The sequence below is a fragment of the Thermobia domestica genome, chromosome 3 (genome assembly GCF_964235325.1).
Source record: "Thermobia domestica chromosome 3, izTheDome1.hap1.1, whole genome shotgun sequence".
Classification (NCBI taxonomy): Eukaryota; Metazoa; Arthropoda; class Insecta; order Zygentoma; family Lepismatidae; genus Thermobia; species Thermobia domestica.
This window is the reverse complement of record NC_137456.1, coordinates 7,351,467-7,376,503: the sequence shown is the minus strand read 5'-3', so window position 1 is coordinate 7,376,503 and position 25,037 is coordinate 7,351,467. Positions and strand designations below refer to the sequence as shown.

Below are 25,037 nucleotides of genomic sequence, written 5' to 3'. Positions count from 1 at the left end.
GTCTTGTTTGAATATTGTATCATGTATAACTGACGTTACAACTTGAGATTGAAATTTCCACCCTCTATCACTATCTTTTCTTAAGTAGCAGGCTTAATATTGGACTAAGGAAGAAATTGGTCAAGTACTACATATGAAGTATTAGACTGTATGGTTCAGACACTTACACCTTACGGAAGTTAGAGAAGAAATGTTTAGAGAGCTTCGAAATATGGTCTTGAAGGAAGATGGAGAAGATAAAATGGACAGAAAGAGTAACAAACGAAGACATTTTAAAACGGATAAGAGAGAAGACGACGCTTCTATCCACCTTCGTAGAAAGACCAATTGGATTGGACACATCTTGCAAAGAAATTGTCTTCCTCATATCGCCATAGAAGGAAAGATGGAAGGAAAGCGAGCAATAGGAAGAAGAAGAACATAACTGATCGATAATATCAAAAATAGAAAAAAAAATATTGAGAGTTAAAAGAGGAAGCTGAAGATCGAGAAATGTGAAAGAAACATTTCCAGGACCAAACCTGTGCCATTAGTTCCTAGATCTGCCAGAAACCAGAATACTTAATAATAATAATAATAATAATAATAATAATAATAATAATAATAATAATAATAATAATAATAATAATAATAATAATAATAATAATAATAATAATAATAATAATAATAATAATCACTTTCCTGTTTGGATATTTTAATCGCAACTAACCGAACTAGTCAGAAAACATAAACGAAAGCCATGAAAGAAATCATAAAACAACACGTTTCATTTAAATATTAGAAATTTATAATGGAACATGCACACAAGCACACATCGAACGATACAGCCATAATTACAACCAAATTAACACAGTAGATTCACGAAATAGGCTGATCAAATGGGGATTGAGAAGAAAGAAACTTATGTGTTATAGCTAATTGCATATCATGACATTCTACACTCTTCTGTGCCGCATTTGTTAGTCTAGCCGTCAGCCAGGACCTCGCTGGTTCAATAGCAGAGCGTTCACCTCTGGCGTCTGGGGTACTTGGTTCGATCCCAGCTCGGGCCAAGTGAACTTTGTGATGGATAAACCGTGTGCGTGCGTTTCTCTCGGAGTTTTCCCGTTTCCTCCCACTTTCTTGATTCTATCATTTCATTAATTTCTTACCATCACCATCTCCGTTAGCTTAGCTGGCAAACACGTGGGACGTAAAACTTAAAGATTTCATTTCATTTCTAATCATCAGCCTGTATCGTATATCACACAATGCTTTAATCTTATACCATAATTAAGGTGTGGAAATGGTCAAACAAATGTATTCACCGGGTATCATAAAATAATAATAATACATGACAAATAAAACATAAGGTATATGTATATATATATATAATTTTCTTGTTGCCGTTCTCGTGATGTTTCGTAATATTTTAACTACTTGTAAAAATAACCTGTATGGTTGTAAGTTTTGAGAGTAAACTCCATAGATAGGATATGTCTTGGAAATCGTACAATGAATAATAATTACAAACATAACACTCTAATAGAGATATTCCATAGTGTAACGTTTCTTAGTAATTATAATAAATAAATTTGTATAATGAAACTAATTTGACAAGCTAATTTATCTTCCTTGAAGATAATTGATAAACACTATGGCCTAGAGCAAACTTCTTAAAGAAGGGCCAATATAATTTATTAATTATCTCAATGGTACATTTTACAAAGTACTTGTAATACTAAACCCTATTTTAGTGGTCACAAGATTCTGAAGAGAAATGTGATTAATGAAATTGTGATACTAAACCCTATTTTAGTGGTCAAAAGATTATGAAGTGGAATGTGATGAAAGAAATTGAGGCCTATTCCGAAAGAAGGGCACATAGGCGTATATGCCCTTTTTCCGGAAATTATTGAATACGAACCGCCATGTTATACTGTAGGTGGTGTGAAAATTTCATCTCGATATCTTTATTTTTGGCAGACTGGCGATAGTGTTTTTGTAAGCCTTTGCACTACTGTTTTGGCGCACAGCTGACTTCAGACCCTAGCAGCGGTAACTTCTTTCTTATTTGACTGTTTAGAAAAGAACCTCAGCAAGTTTCAGAACTAAGAACAGTAGTATTTTTGTCAGATGCTCTTATTGTAGTGTTTCTGTTTTGTCAGGTGGACAAAACAGAAACACTACAATAAGAACATGTTCTTCGTTGGCTAAAGTTCATAAAGTGGAAATATTTTTTTATATCCTGTGCGTGGACACTCATTTAGCCCGTGCGACCACAACTTCGGGTTTGTTCTAAACAAAATAAAAAAACTGGAGCGAATCGGATCTGATAAGCCATAATTAGAAACCATCTTTATCTGTCGACAGAATCCATCTCCTTTTGAACTGAAAATGGATAAAGATTTGATTCAGGATTGGGACTCAGCTCTTGATCCTTTCTTTCGTTCCAACCCATCATCAAAAACTTCAAACTATTATGTGATATGTAATGATAAAGTACACTGTATCATGCGTTCTGCTGTGTTTTATTACGTACATGCCAACATACCAATATCTTCTTATGTTTCAAAGACTAATATCGAAGAATGGAATGATATTGACCCTAAGCCTGCCCCTTTTGTTGGAGTGAGTGAACAGAAATAGAAAGATGTTCGGTCTTTAATGAAGTTCTTGTCAGCTGAAGACAACAACTGGATTTAATATATATTGAATGAGTATGAACAGGACTAAATCATAATACATCTATTGCCATGGGTAATAGCTTATATTTGGTTTATTTAAAATAAAGACATTATTGTGATGCATTAATAGTGTGCTATTTCTTCAACCAACAAGGATTTTCGGAAAAAGGGCACATAACATTTTATACAAATATGTTTATAAATATTTAAAATAGAATACTTTTTCATTTAATACAAGCTATTTATTAGGCAAACAGATCATTTATATTAAGAAAACCTGTAACAGGTATTTGCAAGCTTATGTTATTGTTATATATTCTAATAAAATATTCTAATAAAGACTCTTTTTCTCCATTCACGAAAACGGTCTATGTGCCCTTCTTCCGGAATAGGCCTCAATTGTAATACTAAACCCTATTTTAGTGGTCAAAAGATTCTGAAGAGGAATGTGATGAATGAAATTGTAGCTACATTTCTTAAAGTTTCTCAAATCAACTTCGAACTAGGATGCATTTATTCTAGAAATGAAGTTACATTTGGTCAGGTTAGAAATCATGTCACGGCCGGAATGGAATCTTCCAAATAGCTACGTCTGACCCGCGGGCCGTAGTAAGCTCATCATGGGCCTAGACTGTGATAGATTAGTATTTTATCAACATATGTTAATAAATGTAGTTAGGATCACACTAAGCTACAATAACGTGCTTTTATACATATTATCGAAGGTACTGCGAAACAAATATGTAATATTAATATATGTAACTTCTTGTAATGAACGAATTTAAGTTTTACATTAGGAATGATCCAAGTATTTTAATTTTGTATTTTATATATATTAAGAGAACTATTTTACAAGTTTCTGATAACCTTGAGAAGACATTGATTGCCAGGAACAGTGAGCAAACATTATGAAGTGCAGTAGGTAAATCTGAAAGCTTCTTAAGTGTTCTGTTCTGATCGTTTGTAGAAATGTAACTTAACCATTATTTTCAATTTGCGGTATCTATCGTTTCGTAAAACTTTTCAAAAACGGACATTTCGGCAACGGAGAAACTTTCAAAGTGACCTCAAATTCATATAATAAAAACATATCCCTGGCCTGGAGCCAACTTAGAAGGAGACGTTCCATTCTTTTTTTTACGTGCATAAAAGTATTTGTATTCGCCCGTTCTTGGTTCGATATCAGCAAGCTGTGTTCTGAGCCGTTTCTGGAGGAAGGTAACAGCTATAGGAATCGTAAAAGGAGATCAAATGATCCCCTTTCGATGATCTTTTCGTCTTTCTGTAGTAAAACTTAGAAAACAGAAAAAAGTCGTCTTCACGTAGATGCAATTTTAGCTACGCTTCCGTCTTGTGCTTTCTCAAAGATATTTTTATAAAGTTATTTAAATAGTTTTTGGTGTATGTTTTGCGTATTTGTGGGAAAAAGTTGGTGATCTCAAAAGTGTATGGGAAGTATAATATTACGAAGACAGAAAAAGGAGAAACAACTTTGTTTATGCACGAAGGCATGTTTGCTACAAAATATGCACAACTCGCAAATTAATCGTCCCAAATCGAGTTAATTCAGCGCAAGCACAAGTGCAGCAAGCATATAGCGAGTCAGTTAGAAACAGACCCCGGACTGATATGCAAAAATTAAAACATTTAAGAGCTATTGAATCCATAACCATCTAGGCAAAAATATCAATATATTCTTAAGCCTTATTATACGAGGGGAATCAGAAAGTAAGGTTGCTAAGCCTGCAGTGTAACGAGAAATACAGCAACAGATTGTACATGCATTAATTTATGTGTAGACATAGCCTGTATATTGTCGTATTGTAGAATGAGTTGAGTTGAGTTGATTTTGAGTTTAACGTCCCTTTCAGCAGCAAGGCTATATGAGAAGGGACCTACTGATTAACGTGAAATCCGAACAACATGAGCTCCCGCCGGGAATCGAACCCGGGTCTCCCACGAGAGAGGTGCGTAAGCTATCTGCTTAGCCCCGAAGGAGCTCGTATCGTGAGATGAGTTGGAAAATTCTCTCCTGGTAAAAATCCTTCCCTTGCGTGTTCAGCCACGTTGTGCTAATATGTTTCACCTTCTCGTCTGAAACGAAGGGACAGCCTTCTAGGTGCTCCTTCAAGTACGGGACGCCAGATGGCGTAGCGTGATCCTCCTATTGTCCTGAATCAACTCGCCCACGCGAGCTGTGTTCAAATCTGTTGATGCCGTGCTGGGACAGCCACTGCGCTTTTCGTCTTTGAAGTTTTCTCTACCAGGTGCATAGTTTCGACACCATTTTGCGACATACTGACGAGACATTACAGACTCTTTCTAAACTTCTACAGCTGCTGGTGAATTTCAGACATGATTTCATATTTTGTCGACAGAAATCGAATAACTGAGCCGACTTCTTCGCGAGACCAGTTTTCTAAACGAGCCATCCTTTGTGTTTACTTACAACTAGCGCTGTAGGTGGCAGGTGGCTGAAACTCTACACAGTTGCCAACTCCATATATTAAAATTACCGCACACTCCTCATTCGTATAAAACTAGCGAAACTCCAGAAATATGAGCCTTGTAACATTAGTTTTTGATCCTACTTCGTAAACACAAAATCCATCAGTCTCTCAGTCACAGCAATGTTGCATAGTTTACAGTTAGGCTAATAATTGTCGCTACCTGTACTGCATCTAATGTGACACCAGTGACAGGCGATTTGCAGTCAAGTCGAACACTTCGGTGGAAAAGCTAGATGTAATTTAAGAGAAAATCAATTTTAAAAAGACTTATTTAACGAATTATATTTGATGGTACTTACATCTTCCCATTGCAATTGGTTGTTAACTTTGGGTTTGAGGTTCATGATTTTCAATTTTGCTGCTTTTAGGACTCCATCTTGGGTAAACTCTAAGTTGGGTTGGCCTTGTTCCGTTTCCACGCTCACATTTCTCAAATATCTGCAAAGAGAGTGATACATTTAAAAAAAATGTAATATACTCCTAGTTAAATTAAAAATGTATGTATATATTGTTTCATGCTTAGAACTGAAGTTGGAGCTTAGAGGAAAGAAACAAAATTGTAATTTTGTTTGTAAATGAAACTATTTGTTTACAAGAGAGTTTCGTGTTTCATAAAGTAAGATAAAAACAGAAATTAAATTTACTAGTAGTGCAGGGAATTCGTGTTATTATTCAGTTCAAAATTTTTTGTCATCACGAATTCCATCAAAGTATGTGAAGCTGTGAGGAATATATAAAATGATAATCATGTCTGTTATCGTGTTTGGTTGCAAACATACATAATTACTCTGAGGAAAGGATGTAGACTGAAAGTATTTGATAATAAAATCCTGAGACGAATATTCGGATCCAAGAGCAAACGAGAATCGGGAATGACGGCAACTTCATAACGAGGAACTGCATAATTTATACGGTTTACCCAACATTGTTAGGCTCATCAAATCTAGGAGGTTTAGATGGGCAGGTCATGTAGCTAGATGGAAAAAAAGTAGAAACACTTTCAAAGTCTTGACTGAAAGACCAATCGGAAAACTGCCATTAGGAAGACCTAGACGCAGATGGAAGAACAATATTAAGATGGATTTCGAAGAGATTGGAATACAAAGTAGAAACTGGATCCAAAGGGCTAAGGATGGAAGTCAATGGAGAGCTTTTGTGAACGCGGCATTGAACCTCCGGATTTCATAAGTCATATAATTAGTTAGTTAGTTATGTGCTTCATTGTTAAGAGTGGCGTAGTTAATAATGTGTTTGACGTAGCTAATAATGTTAATAATGTAGTTAATAATAATCTGCTAGTTAATAGTGCATATTTTTCATATAGAGCACATACATATTTAACATATATCTGCAGTATAAAAACTATCGAATGCATTAGCTTTGCAAACTAACGTGATACTTTTTAGTAACATAGAAATGTATTTTTCTCGTCTTTTTCTCAAAATCAAACCAGTGATTTTAATTTTAACTATACCATTTTGTTCAGCATAATGTGATATATCGAATGATACGTACGGTAGAAAAAAATATGAACTTGTTCGATTTATTATTAATTCATTCGGTTTGTTATTTGGGCGAAATTTTGAACTTAACATTATTGTTAGTTCATTTTTGTAGAGCACTTTCCTCTGGTGAATGGAGTCCTTGGTTCAATTCCCGGCTAAATGAGTTTGTGGTCGACATCATTGTGTACGTGGGTTTTCTCGAGGTACTCCCGTCTTCATGCACTTTTTCATTCCACCAATTCTTCCAGCATCATCCACTTGCCTTAATGATGCGTCTTCTTTAGCTTAAAGAACATAATCGTTGGATGTTAAACTGAAAGATTTCATTGAACTTTTTTCATCAATTCATTTAACTGCATAATATCAAGAAGTGATTTATGCTATCCTAATCACTATTTAGTTTACATTATATTGTAATGATTTTGGTAGAGTCAATAATGGACCGAGATTTATCCCGTTCACCAATTTATTATAAAATTTGTTAAATACAAAACGTCTTTGATTACAAAGAATAAAATAGTGTTTTCTCTTGTAAATGTCCAAGTAAGAGCGAAGTAGCTGAAGTGGTAGAGCGTTGGCTTCGCATTCGAGAGGTCGCGGGTTCGATTTCCGCTACCGATCATCCTGACTGGGGTTTTCCCGGGTTTTCCACAGTCCTACCAGGCAAGTGCCGGGATGGTACCTACTAAACAGGCCCTGGCCGATACCTTCCCAAAATCCTTTCCATTGTTGTTGTTAGATATCCAGCGTAAAATGGCATCTGAGCTGTATCTGGTGATTGTTAAATAAAATAAATAAGAGGAGAATAGGTGTTTTTCACGATGCCCGTTCTCTCAAGGCAGTCTCCAAGGCACCTGCCGGTTCTGGTGAGTCTTGAAGGGTAGCCCCCTCAGCTCAAGGCAGCTTCGCAAGGCTTGGTTGTAGAAAGGATCTCCAGTCCAGTGCGACCTCGGGAAGGATAGGTGTACCCCTAGTCAAGTGCGACCTCAGGGCGGTGTGGGTGATTTGACCAGTTAGACGACTGATGCTGGGTCTCTCTGTGGTCCTGCTTTTATTTGTCCTCTTCGGGTCCTTCCGTGAGGTCCGTCTGGTTTTGGCGTTCCTCGGTGTCCTTGGTGTCGGCTTCTTGTCTGCTAGGATGTTTATAATCAATAGAACGTGTTGAGTTGACACGTGCGTCTGTCGTGATCCTTGCAATATTAATAACAAAAAATAATTTCCTATTAGACATAAAATGTATCAGTACATCACAGAAAATCTAACGACGGTGATTACGGTTGAACTCAACCGCAACTCATTGAATTTAACCTTAGCCCGTTGTTAGTTCAGACTTTGTCCTTAACATTTTTCTAGATAAGCTTATTATGTTGTAGCATAGTATTGTAGCATATCACTCTAGATAAGCATAGTATTGTAGTAAAATCAACATTTTAAATAAGGGACTATACCTTTTTCTAGAAAGAGTGCAGCGTAAGCAAAATACCCTTGTTTAATGAACACTTAGGTCGATATTTTTAAGCTATTTTATAAAAATATAACTCTTAGCAGCCTCAATGTACAGACATTATTACAGAATTGTTATTCTCTTAGTAGACAGCATTCATTGGCACTAACTACGTGGGTGCTCCTAGGCTCAAACCCCCATTGGAGATATTTAATAGGTGCTGAGCCCCCATTGGAGTTTTGCGTTGGAATTAACTTCGAAATTACACTTTCATGCTGTGAATAATAATAAGAAACTATTGTGCATATGATCCCAGAACAATTTTAGATACGGATGCATATGTGTTGAATAATAATTCATCAATACCTATTTTAGACTCTTTAGATTTACGGCATATGGAGAATCGAGCTATATATCATTTCAACAATAATAATAATCCGTGGATGTAATTTTGTATAATTATTTCTTTAAAGAACTTGGTGTTTGATGATTTTAATTTAAGGTTTTAAAAACGTAAAAAGATTTACGTAAATTACAAGCCAGTTGAATCATTTTCTATTTTCACTCAAAGTATCCTAATATTAAAGGTTTCACTATAATCATTATTATTTTAATAATTTTCTCTCCTTATTTTAGCCAATATTGCTACACACGTTTGAAGTCCATAAAACAAAATCTTAATGTTTAGGATTTTTTAGTAGCCTTTGCAAGTTAAAAATAATTTCACTTATTCTATTTAAGCAGCTCTTGATGTCTTTCTCTCCTCTCAGAAAGAATTTGGGAATCACTGTTCTGTTGAATGTACTAAAAAAAATAATAAAAATAATATTTAACGTTAGTACCAACGCATGAGCATCCATTCAGAAAATTAAAACAGCCTACGGTGCCTGTAACAGCGGCAACAAAAAACAAGCTTATCTGCTTATCACGAAGGCGAAAAGAAAACTAATGGTAGCCTAACTTGGCAACTTATACCAAGGTTGCCTGGTAGTCAAAAATACCTAATTATACCTTAGGTATAGGCATAATTAGATATAATTTATATCTAATTATACCTATACATATTTCGTCTAGTTTCCCTTCCTATGATCAAGCTTTACTGTGAATAGTGAGTTAGGAAATATGTAAGTAACGATAAGAAAATAAATTATGGAATAGAGAAGCCTACATGTCCAAGGCGAAGCGAGACTTAAGTCCACTTCCTATCGAGATTGCACTAACGCGTAACACTTTACGTAATGTAAAACGTTACATCATAACACAGTCTAAGACCTCACCAGTCATCTATGAACTGTCATTTCACTTTGTACCTTGTAGAAGTTCCTTGGTGAATATGTATTTTTACTACAAGCTTTTGGCGTGGGGAACAAAGGTTTGATTACTAGAGACAGCTCATGTGGCCGAGATTCCACATTAAGCTGTAGGCTCGCGTCTCATATAGCCTCGTTACCAAACAAGACACTAAACGTAAGTTCAACCCAACCTATTGCACCTTGTAATGCCTTTTAAGGCCAAGAAATTGAAGCCATGACTTCCATAACCGCACAAGTCCAGCTGATGAGATATTCAGAAACTCTATAAAAACTTAATATTTGTTGGAAATGTTCAGCTGGATTTGTCTGGTTATGGAAGTCACGCTTTCAATTGTATTCTTTAAATCAATATGGAAGAAAAAGTAATGCATAATAATGAATTATATAGTTAAATTTCGGCCAGTAAATAGTAAATAAACGTGAATAAAAATAAATCCTTCACTTGTACTTTCCACGATTACAAGATTTGATCAAAATTTCATTAAATGTAGTTGCACACTGCCAATGAACGAATTGTATCCATTTCAACTGATAACAGTTATGCAAACCTGAAACTTTATAAAATGCCATCTCTAGAGATAGAAATTCCCATTTTGTTCTTGAATTTTCCATGCAATACTAATAACAATTTTTTAAAACTTAAAGACATAAACAGTGCAATTTGTGTATAACAGTCATTTTCTTCAATACAAAGTAGGAGAGAATTATCTTTAAAAAATTTAGATTGTCTACGTCTATGAAACAGCTTATGAAGATGTATTTTCCTTAATTGAAAGAGGCTAATTGAGAATGCTGATGAAAACAAGTGCATTTTGTTGTGATTTTGGTATTTCCAACACGCTTTTGTGTCATAATCTTCTACTGAACGTAACAAAGCAAGACAAATTTTATTCTTCAGTCGTTTATTATGGAATGATTTCGAAGTTCTACATTTCTCGTTTTATTTTCTTGCCTTAATTCTGCTCTTTCTTTCATTCCTCTTTTTCCTTAATATTAAAGTACAATTAACGTTCCTTGACACTTGCTTTTTGAGATTCACAAATCTTTCCATAATTCACCTTAACGCCAAAATGAATTTTATAGTAATACAATCTAATAATCAGTGTTAATTTCAAGTTTAGTGAATACTCATTTGTCTGCTTTCCGTCTCATATAGCCTCGCTACTGAAAGGGAAGTTAAACTCTAAATCAACTCAACTCATTTGTCTGTGCCTCGCTCATACACAATTTTGTTAACGTCAGTGGAATAGATATATATTTTTTTAAATCCCATAAATCATGTCGATTTTTACGAAAATTCCCTTTATCCCATTTCGAGAAATAACTATAAAAATATTCCACAATATGGGATTTTTCCCATGGATTGGCACCACTGACTACTAAGCCCGGTAGCCTAAGCCTTTGGTGCAGCCAGTGTCGAGTTTGGACGAGTTATGACATGTTAGTTGGCATTGATTACCCTGATGGACCACTCACTATATTCCTAATGGAAATCGAAATCGTTCCCACAATGCAACAAAAGTGACTCTGAGGCACTACCGGCTACAGTTGTAACTAACTGCATTGTTTGCTACTGGCAGTAGTTAAGTGTATCATTGACTAATTTAATCAGACTCACGCGCTCAGAATGGGGGGGCGATGGCTCAGTGGTAGAGCGTTCACCTCCGGCGCTTGGGGTCCCACCCGTGTGGACTTTGTGGTGGACAAACACCGTGCTCGTGAGTTTTCTCGGGGTTCTCCCGTTTCCTCCCACTTTATTCATTCCACCATTTCACTCATCTCTCATTATCACCGTCTCCTTTAGCCTAACCGGCATAACCGTGGGGCGTAAAACTTAAAGATTTCATTTCATTTCATTTCACGCGCTCAAAATGATTTGATTCGTTCTTGCTTTTTAGTAGTTCGTAGTACCCAACTTCCTTTAGTGGCGGCGCCACAGTCTCCACAGTTTCAGCGGGAAGAGCAGCTGAAACCTCTTATACTATATTATTACTTTATGTTAGTTGGCTTCCAGAGGCAGAAGAGTGAGGACGTGTTAAGAGTGTCTCTCGTGCGCCAACATTAAGTTTTGTTCTAATCCGAAAAAAACAAAAACTGCCCAAAAAGCTCAAGAAATATCAAAATCAGTGTATAACGATAAAGTTCTGACATTGAAGATTGTTTAGAGTGACAAGGAGTCAGTTGAAAACGACGTCAAAGATCGAGACGTCCTTTGATGTCAAAAACAGATAAAAACGTGCAAAACGGAGCACAAATGATTTGTTCAAAGAGGCAAATTACTATTTGAGAGTTTTCCGAAGAACTAAACATCTCGTATAGGTCCGAGGAAAGCATTTTATTCCCGATTAAATGGGCTTCCTTCTTCACCACGAAAGCACGCTGTTCCACACCTTGCTTTTGATCCACCAGGTTTTGGTCGAAAAATATATTCCTGTCTATCAACATCCGCTGTGCTCTCCAAATATAGCACCATGCGATTTCTGGCTCTCCCCAAAAGTTCAACCAAGGTTAACGGAAACCGTTTTGACATTATTCCTGACATAAGAAGGAAGGGGCCACGACAGAGCAGCTGAAGCCCCTTCCAGAAATACTTCCAGTCAAGATTCAACGTTGGAATAAGTGCATTGCTAGCCAAGGACAGTACTTTGAAGGAAATTAAATCAAATTCTATGTAAGCTTGTTACTTTGTTTCTAATAAAATTATTCACCGTATTACTTGTTTCTAATAAAATTATTCACCGTATTTCTTGTTTCTAATAAAATTATTCACCGTATTTCTTGTTTCTAATAAAATTATTCACCGTATTACTTGTTTCTAATAAAATTATTCACCGTATTACTTGTTTCTAATAAAATTATTCACCGTATTACTTGTTTCTAATAAAATTATTCACCGTGCTTTTTGATTACACCTCGTATGGTCTTTAGGCTAAAAAAAACAGATGACTAATTAGAGAGACTGTTAGGAAATAATTGGAAGAATAAGAATGTAGCATGAAACTTGCATGTCCTGGAATCAAACCTGGACCCCATAGCACAGAGGTAAGAGTTGTATTACTAAGCCATCGTACCATTTAAGACGTGTCTTGAGTAAATAATATTTTTTTCATGGTCTTGCAAATGTTTTCGTGTGGAGTATTGTACTGTATTGTACATGAACATTACGCAATAATGAAAAACGACTGGAAGTTTTCCAAATGTGGTTGTGAAGAAGAATGGAAAGGATGAGTTGGATTGAGTGGAAAAATAACGAACGGGTGTTAGAAATCGTGGGGGAGAAAAGAACACTTTAGATACTGTTGAGAACAGCAGTAAAATCTGGTTGGGAGATTGTCTAAGAAAAAATTGTATTATGAGAGACGTACTAAAGGATTGGTGGTAGGAAAGAGATGGAAAGGGTGAAGGAGACTACAATTAATGGACGATATCGAAACAGAAAAATCATACGTGAAGACGATAAAAACCCTGAAGCATCGGAGCTTCTCAGCTGCGGCAAATGACCTACCAATAAGGGCAGAATACCTATGATGATGATGATGATTGCAAATGTTAGTTCAACAGACATGGATTACTCTCTTCCAGCTTCGAAACTTAAATAGAGCATTGCACTCCAAACAAGCACGGCTTTAAGAAATACGCTTAAGCTTTTAAATAACATCGAATGAAGAAATCTGCGGTACTATGATTACAGTACGCTATAGTAATCTAAGGAAGAAAGGATACAGAGGTTTTAGCTGAATTCAACTATAAACGTTGTGTATACGACAGAAAGAGGTATAAACATACCTTACGACCAGTACTCTACAAAGCAGACCTTAACTCAGAGAAGAATCTCTTAGATGCACCGTTTAGTAGTTGGAAAACTTAAGGAAAGTTTGCAAGTCCAGCGGTTGCGTAGTAAAACAAACTGTTGGTTGGTGGTGGCTGTTGATGATTCGCTTTACCAGGTTCTCTTTTCTCCCTAGGAGGTCATTAAATGTAACGCCAGCCAGCCGCAGCCCACTCGTTATAGGGAAATTCCTTAACGTCTAGAGCTTTGCTACACAGATGCTGATTCATAAACTTCACTTCAAAGCAAGGAGAACTAAACAGGAACCATAAAAGGTTCTGAGATAAATTCTTCTTGGATCTAGTATCTCAGGAATAGTTACAGCAGAAAGACATCCCAAGCTAAATGTTAACACTTTTCTAACGTTAAACTCAACATTTATTATCATTACCATTATCATTATCGTTATCGTTATCATTACCATTATTAGTATTAGTAGTAGTAGTGATAGTAATAATAATAGCAATATGTAAATTCATCTTCTCTTTAAAAAAAAAACAATTTGAAAAACAACAAGATAATTGCTATTCATGTCGCATTTAATCTGTATATCTATGATGGAATGTGTCCCAAACATTGTGTTCCATGATCCTTAAAGACTCTGAAGTAGTTACAAAACCATGTGACAGAAAATAATCATAACTCGGAGTGAACAATGTGACCCAGACATACCAGTGACTAGAGAATCTCAATTAGGTCGATGAGACCCGACAAAATATGGTCATTTCGCCATATCATTGAGAGTGTGTTCTGGTTGTCGGTGCTGTCCAAGTCACCATTGTCAGACTGAGCATGAGAGGCAAGATCCAGCCCATTCAACCGAAAGTGCGGGCGGCGGTAAGAGAGGGTAGTGAAGTGACCCACTTTTTTGAAGTGACCGCTTACTGTATATAGTTTCATTTGAAAATGTAATGTTTTGTATGTCTTACTGCTTTATTGGAAAAACATGATGCCATATAATATTTGCCGTTGCGTAAATACGTATTGGCTGTCTTCCCGTGGAGTTAGAAAGCTACAGGAATTGCGTTTTAATTGCAATTCAAAGCAATTGATATTGCAATTTCTTCAAATATCGTAGCATATGCTTGTAGTATTTACTGTCTTTCATTTTTTTAAGAGCAATAACATACAATTAATGGCATATCTGGAATTAAAAATATAAGTTGTTCCATTAATCCCCAGTTACAATATAACTTCTACAAAACAAGCCTTATTACTCACTACTATGATTAATATTATCCTTTTTATTTATTTGTTTCGCAAATTTGTTATTAAATAATATCATCACACAATTTTCCAGACAGAATTTTAAAATGTTCATGAGCAAGGAATCAAATTTCTTCTTATACTTTGGGCTAAAACCTACTTGCGTTGCTCTTGTCAATTTACTTAATGAAATATGAAATACGATATATGGTATTTTAAATGAAAAAGATAGTGTTCTATTAGTTATACAACCTTTAGTCGAACAAAGTGTTAGCATCAATCAGTCAAACTAATATTGATTTACAAATACTTAGATCACATATTACACCTCCACTTTAACGTCCAATCGCCACCACTGACTGAAAGTCATTACCCTTGACCCATTCCATCACTGCAGTGCATAAGAAACATATGATGCGAAATTTGGCGACACATTACCTAACTAGACATTCATATCACTTAACAGCTCAAAAATACAGTCTCAAGAAATGTTGAACTTGATACGGTAGTCAGCTAATTAAGTCCAGATTATTAACTGAGCTATCTTACGAGCCTTACCTTTCTTATCTATACGATACAGGGTTGCGTGTAGCTAATGTGAAAATTCGCATTATGTAACTTTTTAAATTTTATCCGTTGTTCCAGTTTCTTTGTATCAAATATTTGTGTGAGAGTCAGAGTTAGGCTTAAAAAAAAATGCTTGTGATTTGTTCTCAATCAAATGTTTTGTTCAGGTTAGTGACATGTATTTCCCTCCTAAAAAAAATTCATTTTTACTCGTTACTACCGGGCCTAAATGCACACAAACATAATGTTTAGCTTTCACATGCTTATCGTCTTCCGTACGGTGATATCCTCGAATGCCACGCAACCCAATTCACGTATCTCTCGTGTGGGTTGCATAACACTTTAGGGCACTGCTTTGCTCTATAGAGCAGTGGTTCTGAACCAATGTGTCGCAACATACTTGTGTGTCATGCAGTCTCCTAATATGTGTCGCGAAATTTTGGAATTTAAAAATCACGAAGAATTTAATAATAATTAGTTAAAATCAAGACAAACTGTACCACTCAACACCTCCAGTGGTAGCAATAATGCTTAGTGCTATTATTATTATTATTATTATTATTATTATTATTATTATTATTATTATTATTATTATTATTATTATTATTATTATTATTATTATTATTATTGGTAATAGTAATAAATTCTTGTCCACGAGCTTTCATGTCGGGAATGGCCTGAAATAAGGGGATGCATTGTCGCCATTATTATTCAAATTTGTTGTAGAGTACGCTGTAAGAAAAATCAAAGATAGGAACCAGGGCCTAGGGTTGTACGGTATTCACCAGGTTATGGCGTATGCTGATGATGTAAAAATAATAAGGGATGAAGGAGAACGATAGAAAGAAATGCACTGATCTTATTAAACGATTCCAGGCACATGGGTTTAGACGTAAATGCAGAGAAAACTAAATGCGAGGAATTTCGTCCCGGATCATAATACTGCAATTTGTGGATGTGTGAAAATATCAAAAAATACTTTCGACAAAGTAGATACTTTCAAATATCTAGGATCAAAATTAACAGACGAAAATCATATTCACGAAGAAATTAAATTTGACTAAAAGCAGGGAATTCGTGTTATTATTATTTAGTTCAAAATCTCTTGTCGTCGCGAATTCTGTCGAGGAATTTGGAGCTTAAAATATATAAAATGATAATCATGCCTATTGTGCTGTATGGTTGCGAAACATGATCACTTACTCTGAGGGAAGAACATAGACTGAAAGTATTTGAGAACAAAATCCTGAGACGAATATTCGGATCCAAGAGGAACAGGAACGGGGAATGGCTGAAAATTCATACCGAGTAACTGCATAATTTATATCTCTCGCCAAAATATTGTTAGGGTCATCAAGTCTAGGATGCTTAGGTGTGCAGGTCATATAGCCAGAATGGAAGTAAGGAGAAACACTTTGAAATTTTTAACTGGAAATCCAATCGGAAAACGACCATTAGGAAGACCTAGGTGCAGATGGGAGGACAATATTAAGATGAATATCTCAGAAATAGGAATATAAAGTAGAAACTGGATGTAGTTGGCTAAGGTTAGAAGTGAGTGAAGAGCCTTCGTAAATGCAGGATTGAACCTTCGGGCCCTACAGGCTATACAGTAAGTTGGTTGGTTATTCGTATTAGTAATATGTTGTTGCACAATGATAATATAGGGCCTATTTGGCAAGGGGGACCGGGCCCCCCAAAGCTCATGTGGCCCCCCTATTGTATTTATGAATATACAATATTTGGCATAATTTGAGTGCAATTTCTTAAAATCTTCATATATATATATATATATATATATATGAAGATTCTGCTATATATATCTTCTGCATCTGAATGCCCCCCCCCCAAATTTTCAGAGAAATCGGCGCCCTTGGTATTAGGGGAAATTTTTTAACTTCCCCTAATCCGCGAGAGAAGTACCACAGAGGTGACCCAACGGGACGAAAATCAAATTGTTCAATAAGCGTCGTTCAATTGTTTAATAAGCCCCTCACTTTACAAGGCATGATGAATAAAATTTATTTATTTATTTTTGTTCATTGCTTGTTAGACCGTGATACTTAATATTGAAGTTATTTAAACTCATGTCACAATATACACATACAGCTGAAAGTTAAAATCATTTCAACTCAGGATGTGATATCTATAACTAAACAAAAATTATTCCAACTTAGGTGTGATACCTATAACTAAAAATTAAAATTATTTCAACTCAGGATGTGATACATACAACTAAAAAATAATATTATTTCAACTCAGGATGTGATAGCTATAACTAAAAATTAGAATTAATTCAACTCAAGCAGCGATAACTATAGGTATAATTTAAATTTTTGTGTAAGGATTTTTTTTATAAATAACGGCTGTATACAATGATATAAGAGCTCCTTATGCTTACCTGAAAAAGCGTTCTCCAACTTCCCATCTGGATTCGCCAACTCCTTCACAGGACAACTGGGTATTTAAGGAAACATTTTCGTTCGCTGGGTCATTCACGAAATCCTCTACACCGTAACCAAACACTTTAAGAGCTGTTGGGATTTCTTCCACCAAACGGTTAAGGCTTGTATCAAAATGGACTCCTGGAAAGCAAGAGAATTTGGTTCATAGATTTTTAATAGAAAACCAAAGAATTCAACTACGTTATTAACATATAGAGAGAAAAATATCCAAGAACAAGAAACAGACAAAAAATCAATAGACCTAATTACGTGGAACAAAATGTAAGATAAAAATGGCTGTAAATCCTCATGCGTGTTTTTTGATAAATTGAGAGGAAATAATTTTGGAAGCCTACGAATTGATGCTTTACAATGGGCACACGTATTAAAATGAACTTAAAAGAGCAGTATAGTCTCATCACGCAGAAAATAGGTTTATGGTGCACGTAAAAACGTAGATTATATACCTACATTATGTAGTTTTGGACTTAACGTAGCCCATATAGCAAACATATAACTGAAAAAAAGTATTATATATTTTATACTTACTTTCCGTATAAGTGTTCTGAATAAACGCACTTTCCATACAAATAAAAGAAGTGTATATAGATGGTCAGAATCTCACACACAGATGGACGTATGTAACATGTAGCTGACGTACCTAACATACATATACATATGTAATATAGGGAAGATCTTTAGATGTAAGACATCCTGCAGTGACATGATTTAACATCTAAGCAGGAAAAAAGTAGTGTGTGTATGTTCCGTACAAATGTCCGTAGTAAACATATGGATACCGTATATTGGTACAATATACTGCTGTCCAGGTAAAGAATTTTTATCAGTGTATGAAAGTATGTGGTATGGTTAATGTGGGGACGTAGTCTAGAGTTTAGAGGGTTCGAGTCCACCCCGCGTGGTCCCGGCCGGTGTATCGCAACTTTCGGCTTCCACCCTGCGTCGTGAGGAAAACTGGGGACTTACGTAAATAACGACGTGAGGTCGCTAGGTCAAGAAAGCTTCTGATATGTTTGTTAGAGAAAGGGCGATGCAGCGCACTGACCAAATGTTCGTCGCTAGCTTGGACTTAGTTCAACCGTTTGCTAACAGATAGCGTTGGACCGGTTCAGGCCCATAAGTACTGTCATGAGAGTGTTTCTTTTTCTTATTTTTTTCAGGATGGTTAATGAAACTTAGAGCATAATTACGATTAACTGTTAAAGAAACCAAACTTCTTCACGTGGTATACAAATGAAACTGTTACTTGTTTCTTACGCCAGTGGCAATACCTTTTGACGTTTTGTTGACGTCGATCGCAGCAAAGGTTTTGTGTGGATAACTAGAAATTAATCGTTTCGTGTTTATTTTGCAATTTCAAACAACGTACCTTCAGTGAAATGTTGAATAAATAAAGAGAAATGTATCTGGTATCGGCTCCGATTTCATCGTTTATTACCTTTTGTGGATAGTAATAGCTACGAAATCTCTTGTTTATTAAAATTTATAACCACGACGATCGATTTCCGCTGCAACGATTAATTAGAACTGGATCTTGTCTACAAAGTATATACATAAATTAAAGCTTCCCGTAAATTTCAGAAGATGAAAAAGGGATTTTGAATTGCCATTAGCCATTCGCCTAGCTAAAGCTTTTGAAAACTCATAATACTGATTAAACGCATTACTCTGTTACGCTGCACCCAATCAAGATATTATGAACTGGTTGAGGCTTCTAGAAATTATATTTCCCCTCCCCCCATCTCAGTTCTTTCCCTCATTCCATTGGCTCATATGAGTGAGTGTATTTAGTTGGGCTCATTTGTTTGTGATTGGTTATGAATGTTTATGAGCTCAGAAGTAGTTGATTATGGGAAATCTCGCAAATAATGATAAATAAACACCACATAATTTATAAATGCTGAAAAGGTTTTGATTACAGATCTACTCTTGATTAGGGGGTTATGGAATAATGTGTAGAGGGTATTGTTCCCAGAAATCAAAAGAAAAATGAAATGAAATGAAATCTTTGAGTTTAACGTCCCACGGTTATGCCGGTTAGGCTAAAGGAGACGGTGATTATGAGAAATGAATGAAATGGTGGAATGAAGAAAGTGGGAGGAAACGGGAAAACCCCGAGGAAACCCACGCACACGGTGTTTGTCCACCACAAAGTTTACTTGGCGGGGGCTGGGATCGAGCCCGGGACCCCAAGCACCAGAGGTGAACGCTCTACCACTGAGCCACCGCAGCCCCAGAAATCAGAAGAATTGATTACAAGTTCGTTTGATTGTAGAACGCGTAACGTCTTCTCTTTGTCCTAGCACATATTCTTGACCCTTTACCAATAACATCGAAACAGTTTGAGTAAACTAAATCCACGGAGAAAAATCCGTTATCCAGATAGCCATATATTATACAAATATACGAAATCCTTATGTTTACTAGGGAAATCAGTACGGAGCATACGTTATCCATATGCTACATACTTTTTTCCGCTTAAAATGTTATGTCATGCCGCTGTAGGTTGTCTGACATCTAACAGTCTTTCATATATTACATATTTGTAGGTATGTTACATACGTCAGCTACATGTTACATACGTCCATCTGTAGGTGAGATCCTGACTATATATATATATACACCGTTCTTTCGTTCGTATGGAAAGTACATTTTTCGGAACACACTTTTTCAGTTATACGCTTGCTGTAGGGGCTACGCTAAGTCCAAAAACTCAGGATTTACACCCACAATCTACATTTTTATGTACGTCACATACATTTTCATTCTCAGTATACGTTATAAATTATACATTAAATTCAATTTTAATAATAATAAATTAGTAGATGTTTGTTAAGCATTTGAACAAAGTAAAAATTTAGAATAAACATTGGTATCCAAAATGTTTGTCGTAATATAAGTAAGGTAACTACGTTTGTTCCTCTACTTCTACTAAAGTTCATTCAACGAACCTGCTGATCCTGATGTAAACATCGCAGATTGGTATTACTCCACCAGTCATCGAATAATTGGCTATCGGTCAGCGCTTCTTTCAAGAAGCACGTACTTGTAGCTAGCCAATGTTTCATATATATTTCACGCACACGGTCATATTGTAAACTGTGATTCGCGCGTAAGATGGGTCAAATCCAGTTTCTGCGCATGCGTATTCTCTTTTATTGCATTAATTCAATTTACTTCTTAGATACAGTGTTGTTTCTGTTATTTAATTGTAAGAAAATTGTATTTCTGGTAATGACCCTTATAAGCAACAGAAACATTGAAAAGCAGCTTACTAACCAATGCACTATTTCCTTCTGCTGCATGAAAGTTCCAAGGCTCTTTAACCAATAAAATGAAACAATCACCACGTGTATTTGTTTACATGAGGTACTGTACGTTCCTTGAATAAACTATAGATCACCGGGGTGATTTTGATTATTTTTTCATTTGACTTAACTCTTGCCTGCCTTAAAGTTTTACCATGATATTTTGATTAAAATTGTACACTAAGGAGGAAGCGGGGGTTCACACTTAAGCAAAAAATTGAGTACTTCACTATATTCTTAACTTAAAAAGATGAAATTTGGTATACTAATTTTTCATTAACAATAGGCGCGGTATCACAGCGTTTTTTTCAAAATTTACATTTTCGACAGGACCATGGCGAGACGTAGGTTACTTTGACCAAATGCGTATCCTATGCAGGCCGGTAGCTAGCCCAAAAATGTAAAGGGGCCCGGTAGAAGTTAGGGGAGCCCGACCCAATCATATTATAGTTCATTACCATATTATAGTTCATTTCCAAGCTTACTGTGAAAAGTTTAGAGGAGGGCAGAAAAATTTTAGGGGCGGCCCTGCCTCCCTAAAACCCCTGTGGATACGGACCTGATCCTGTGGAGGGGCGAGTGGGGATCAAAATTAAGAGAAAATTGAATATCTCACAATCCTCTCAATTTAGGAAAACAAAACGTGATATTTAAACTTTTCATTACTGTACAAGGAATACCAATCCAATGTTTCTTAAAATTCCGGTTTTAAGGGAGGAGCGAGGAAACATCTTCGATATATATTTGGTCTAGGAATTAATTCGTGCGGGTGGACAAGAGATGGCGCAACGAACGGAGCGTCCTACAGTTCCGTGTATCCACACATGTGTTGCAAACCCCTGTCATCGCGTATCGTTCGTAGTATAGGGCAGTGGATTAAAGCGTCAACAACACTAGTTTGTAGTTAAGTGAACATGGCGCAATTTGTGCCTGATAAAGTGTTTTTGCGGGGTGTCTTGCTGCATTACTTTAACATGCAGAAAAGTGCGACTGAGAGTCATCGTATTTTGGTGGAAGTGTATGGTGACCATGCTCTAGCTGAGCGAACGTGTCAGAAGTGGTTTGCACGGTTTAGAAGTGGTGATTTCGGCTTGGCAGACCAAGAGCGAGCTGGACAGCCTAAAAAAAAATTAAAACGAAGAATTGACAGCATTGCTCGAGCAGGATTCGTGTCAAACGCAGGAACATCTTGCAGCAGCATTAGGCGTTGATCAAACAACAGTCTCCAAACGCTTGAAAGCCATGGGAATGATTCAAAAGATGTCACATTGGGTTCCACATGAATTGAAAGACAGAGACGTTGAAAGACGAAAAACCATTTGCGAATTGCTGCTTCAACGACAGAGCAGAAAGGGGTTTCTGCATCGAATTATTACGGGTGATGAGAAGTGGATCCATTACGAGAACCCTAAACGAAAAAAGGCCTGGGTGAAACCAGGTGAACCAGGTCCATCACAACCAAAACGAGATATTCACTGTGCAAAGGTTATGCTGTGCATATGGTGGGATATGAAAGGTGTGGTGTACTATGAGCTGCTGCAACCGGGTGAAACTATGAATGGAGAACGTTATCGACGACAATTAATGCGTTTGAAGCAAGCTCTGGCCAGAACACGACCAGAATGGGAGAACAGACATGATAAACTTATTGTTCAACATGATAACGCTCGCCCACATGTCGCAAAACCGGTCAAAACCTATTTAGAAAATGTCGGATGGGAAGTTTTACCCCACCCGCCGTATTCACCAGACGTTGCTCCTTCGGACTACTACTTGTTCGATTGCATGAACAACGATTTGATTGGACAGCGGTTTACTTCTTCAGAAGATATCGAAACATGGGTCTCTGACTGGATCGCTTCCAAGGATGAGGACTTCTTTCGCCACGGAATCCGTACATTGCCTGACAGATGGGCGAAAGTGGTGGCTAGCGATGGACAATATTTTTCTTAAGGTATTTATGTATTTTGTGTTTGTACTACAGCTTCAATGTGTGCGTACCAACCGCACGAATTAATTCCTAGACCAAATATATAAATTAATGTAATAATGGTAAACTCTTAATTTCTCCTAAGGGGAAGAAATAGGATTGAAATATACCTTTCAAATATTTTCCATAATTCTTCCCGTATAAACAGCGGGCATTTCATCTAGTTTAAATAATCCTATTAAACAATTTCAGACAGCTTTACGTTCCCTATTCGTTATTCTTAATTGAGAATTTTAATCTAACGTTATCCAAAACTTGGAAGTTCTTTGATAAAATGTACAGGCAAAGCCTCTGTGTATTAGATTTCGGAGATAATAATAATAAAACTTACAAAGACGAGAACTCGGAATATTGCTTTGATGTTTTAGATTCAGAGGCACGAACCTAAGGTTACGTGAACAAAAGCAATTACCTCAGAATCATTAAGAAAGCATCAGACCATTACACATCTCGCCACAATCTCTCCCACCACATTTAATCTCTTTTTAATTGCTTTTTAGAACAACATTATCTTTTTAATTGGAGTCATATTATCTTTCAGTTAAAAAACGCGTTGTCTCTCCCTTTTAGCTGTTTTAATTCTTCTTCTTTGAATAAAGAGACATACGCTTACTATATGATCAAATCCAGTGTAACAGGATTAAGTGCTAAACGTTCTACAGTTTAAACGTTCATATATAAAACAGTATATTCTTTTACGCTCTACACATAATTCTGTGGTGTACAGAGGAAGTGATATTTCTCCAATCATACGCTTGTTCAAAATTCGCATCTTTGTTCTATTGGCATCTGAAAGCGTTAACACAAGACGGAGGATTGTTAGTTAGTTTTGATCCAAGTTTTCTATATGTGTTTCTCGGTATAGTGTTTTAGAACCTTCTAGCCATTTTGGAACACACTTCAGTTGTGTTTAAAGAAACTCAAAGGGTTTTAACTCCTAAAAAGATATCTTTTTTTCCTTGTGGGTATATATTTTTTAAATAACATGGTTGGGATTCCATTCAACATACAGGGTGAACCTGGAAGATGTGCACAAACTTTGGAGGTGATACGTGGCATCAAAAGACGAAACATCCTTTTGTGTGTTATCGAATTCCGCGTCGTATAAGAGTGACATGGATGCCAATTTGAAATCGACAATCGAATTATAACAATTGGAACGGAAGAGAAAGACGTGCATAAATTATTTCCATCTGCGTAACTGCTTAATGTACCAGTTTGCCAGTGTTCATATCCACATTTAACTAGTTTTGATGTCACAAATCACTTCCCGCACTTTGTACATATCTTTCTGTGCTGTTCCAAATCCCAGGATTCGATTGTCGATTCCAAGTTGTCACCCCTGTCACTCGTACACGCCGCGGAATTCGACAACATGCAAGAAGATTTTTTGCACTGTTAAAAATACTTTCTTAAATCTTTCAAAAAACCGTTTCTTATCTGTGCACCGAGAATATCTTTTCATAGAAACAAGATTTGAAACTCTTATTAATGAGAAATGAAGAAAAGTACATAAGGTTGCATAAAGCGAAACGAGAAAATATACTGTTACTTTCCTTATGAATGAGAATACCCAAATGTCATCTGTAAGAAAATATTGTCTCGGTGCACAGATAAGAAACGGTTTCCCAAATTTAAGAAATAATTGTTAACAAGGTGTCTTGTTTTAATGTTACGAATTTCCACCTGGTGTTCGTGCACATCTTTAAGGTTCACCCTGTATATTTTAAAAAAAAATGTTTGAGAAGTAAGAATCTGGCACTCTTAACACGCATTTCTACACCCTGTTCCGAAGTCCAAGTCTTTTTCATTTAACTCTAAATATACTACTGGACATTAACATTGTAACGTAAAAAGAAGGTAACTAGTAATACAGGATTTACGAAAATACACAAGAAACCTTATACTGTATATCTTGTATCGCGGAAGGGACAATGCGTCAGAATCACATAAGGTTTAAATGTTTGGGAAAGGTAGGAAAAAATTTTGTTTGTCTTCCTTGAAAATTGAAACCATGGAGTATTGACAAGTATCCGAGTCCCGTGTGCTGTTATCACGGAAGTTCTCTGACATTATATATCATTGTTCGATTATGAACCTGACGTAATCAATAAGCTAAACTAGCGGAAAAGGAAGTACGAGTTGAACGTGAAATTCATCATGAAATTGTCGCACGATGCATACTATAAGTTACTGTGCAATATCGAGTTGAAAAATGTTTCCATTGCAACAAT

The 25,037-nt window shown here is 36.2% G+C and overlaps 1 protein-coding gene across 7 annotated transcripts in view; it reads right to left on the bottom strand.

Moving 5' to 3' along the window:
* Nmdar2 (glutamate ionotropic receptor NMDA type subunit 2) overlaps positions 1-25,037 on the bottom strand; it is an 850,349-nt gene that overhangs the window by 155,182 nt on the left and 670,130 nt on the right. For all 7 annotated transcript variants that reach the window (XR_014130890.1, XR_014130891.1, XM_081753987.1 and 4 more), the window contains exons 5-6: positions 17,442-17,625; positions 5,476-5,614 (exon numbers count right to left, since the gene is read on the bottom strand). Coding sequence is in view for 5 of the 7 variants with exons in the window: in XM_081753987.1 (XP_081610113.1) it covers positions 5,476-5,614; positions 17,442-17,625 (323 nt within the window). In the remaining 2 variants the exon portion in view is untranslated. The remainder of the gene's footprint in view (positions 1-5,475; positions 5,615-17,441; positions 17,626-25,037) is intronic.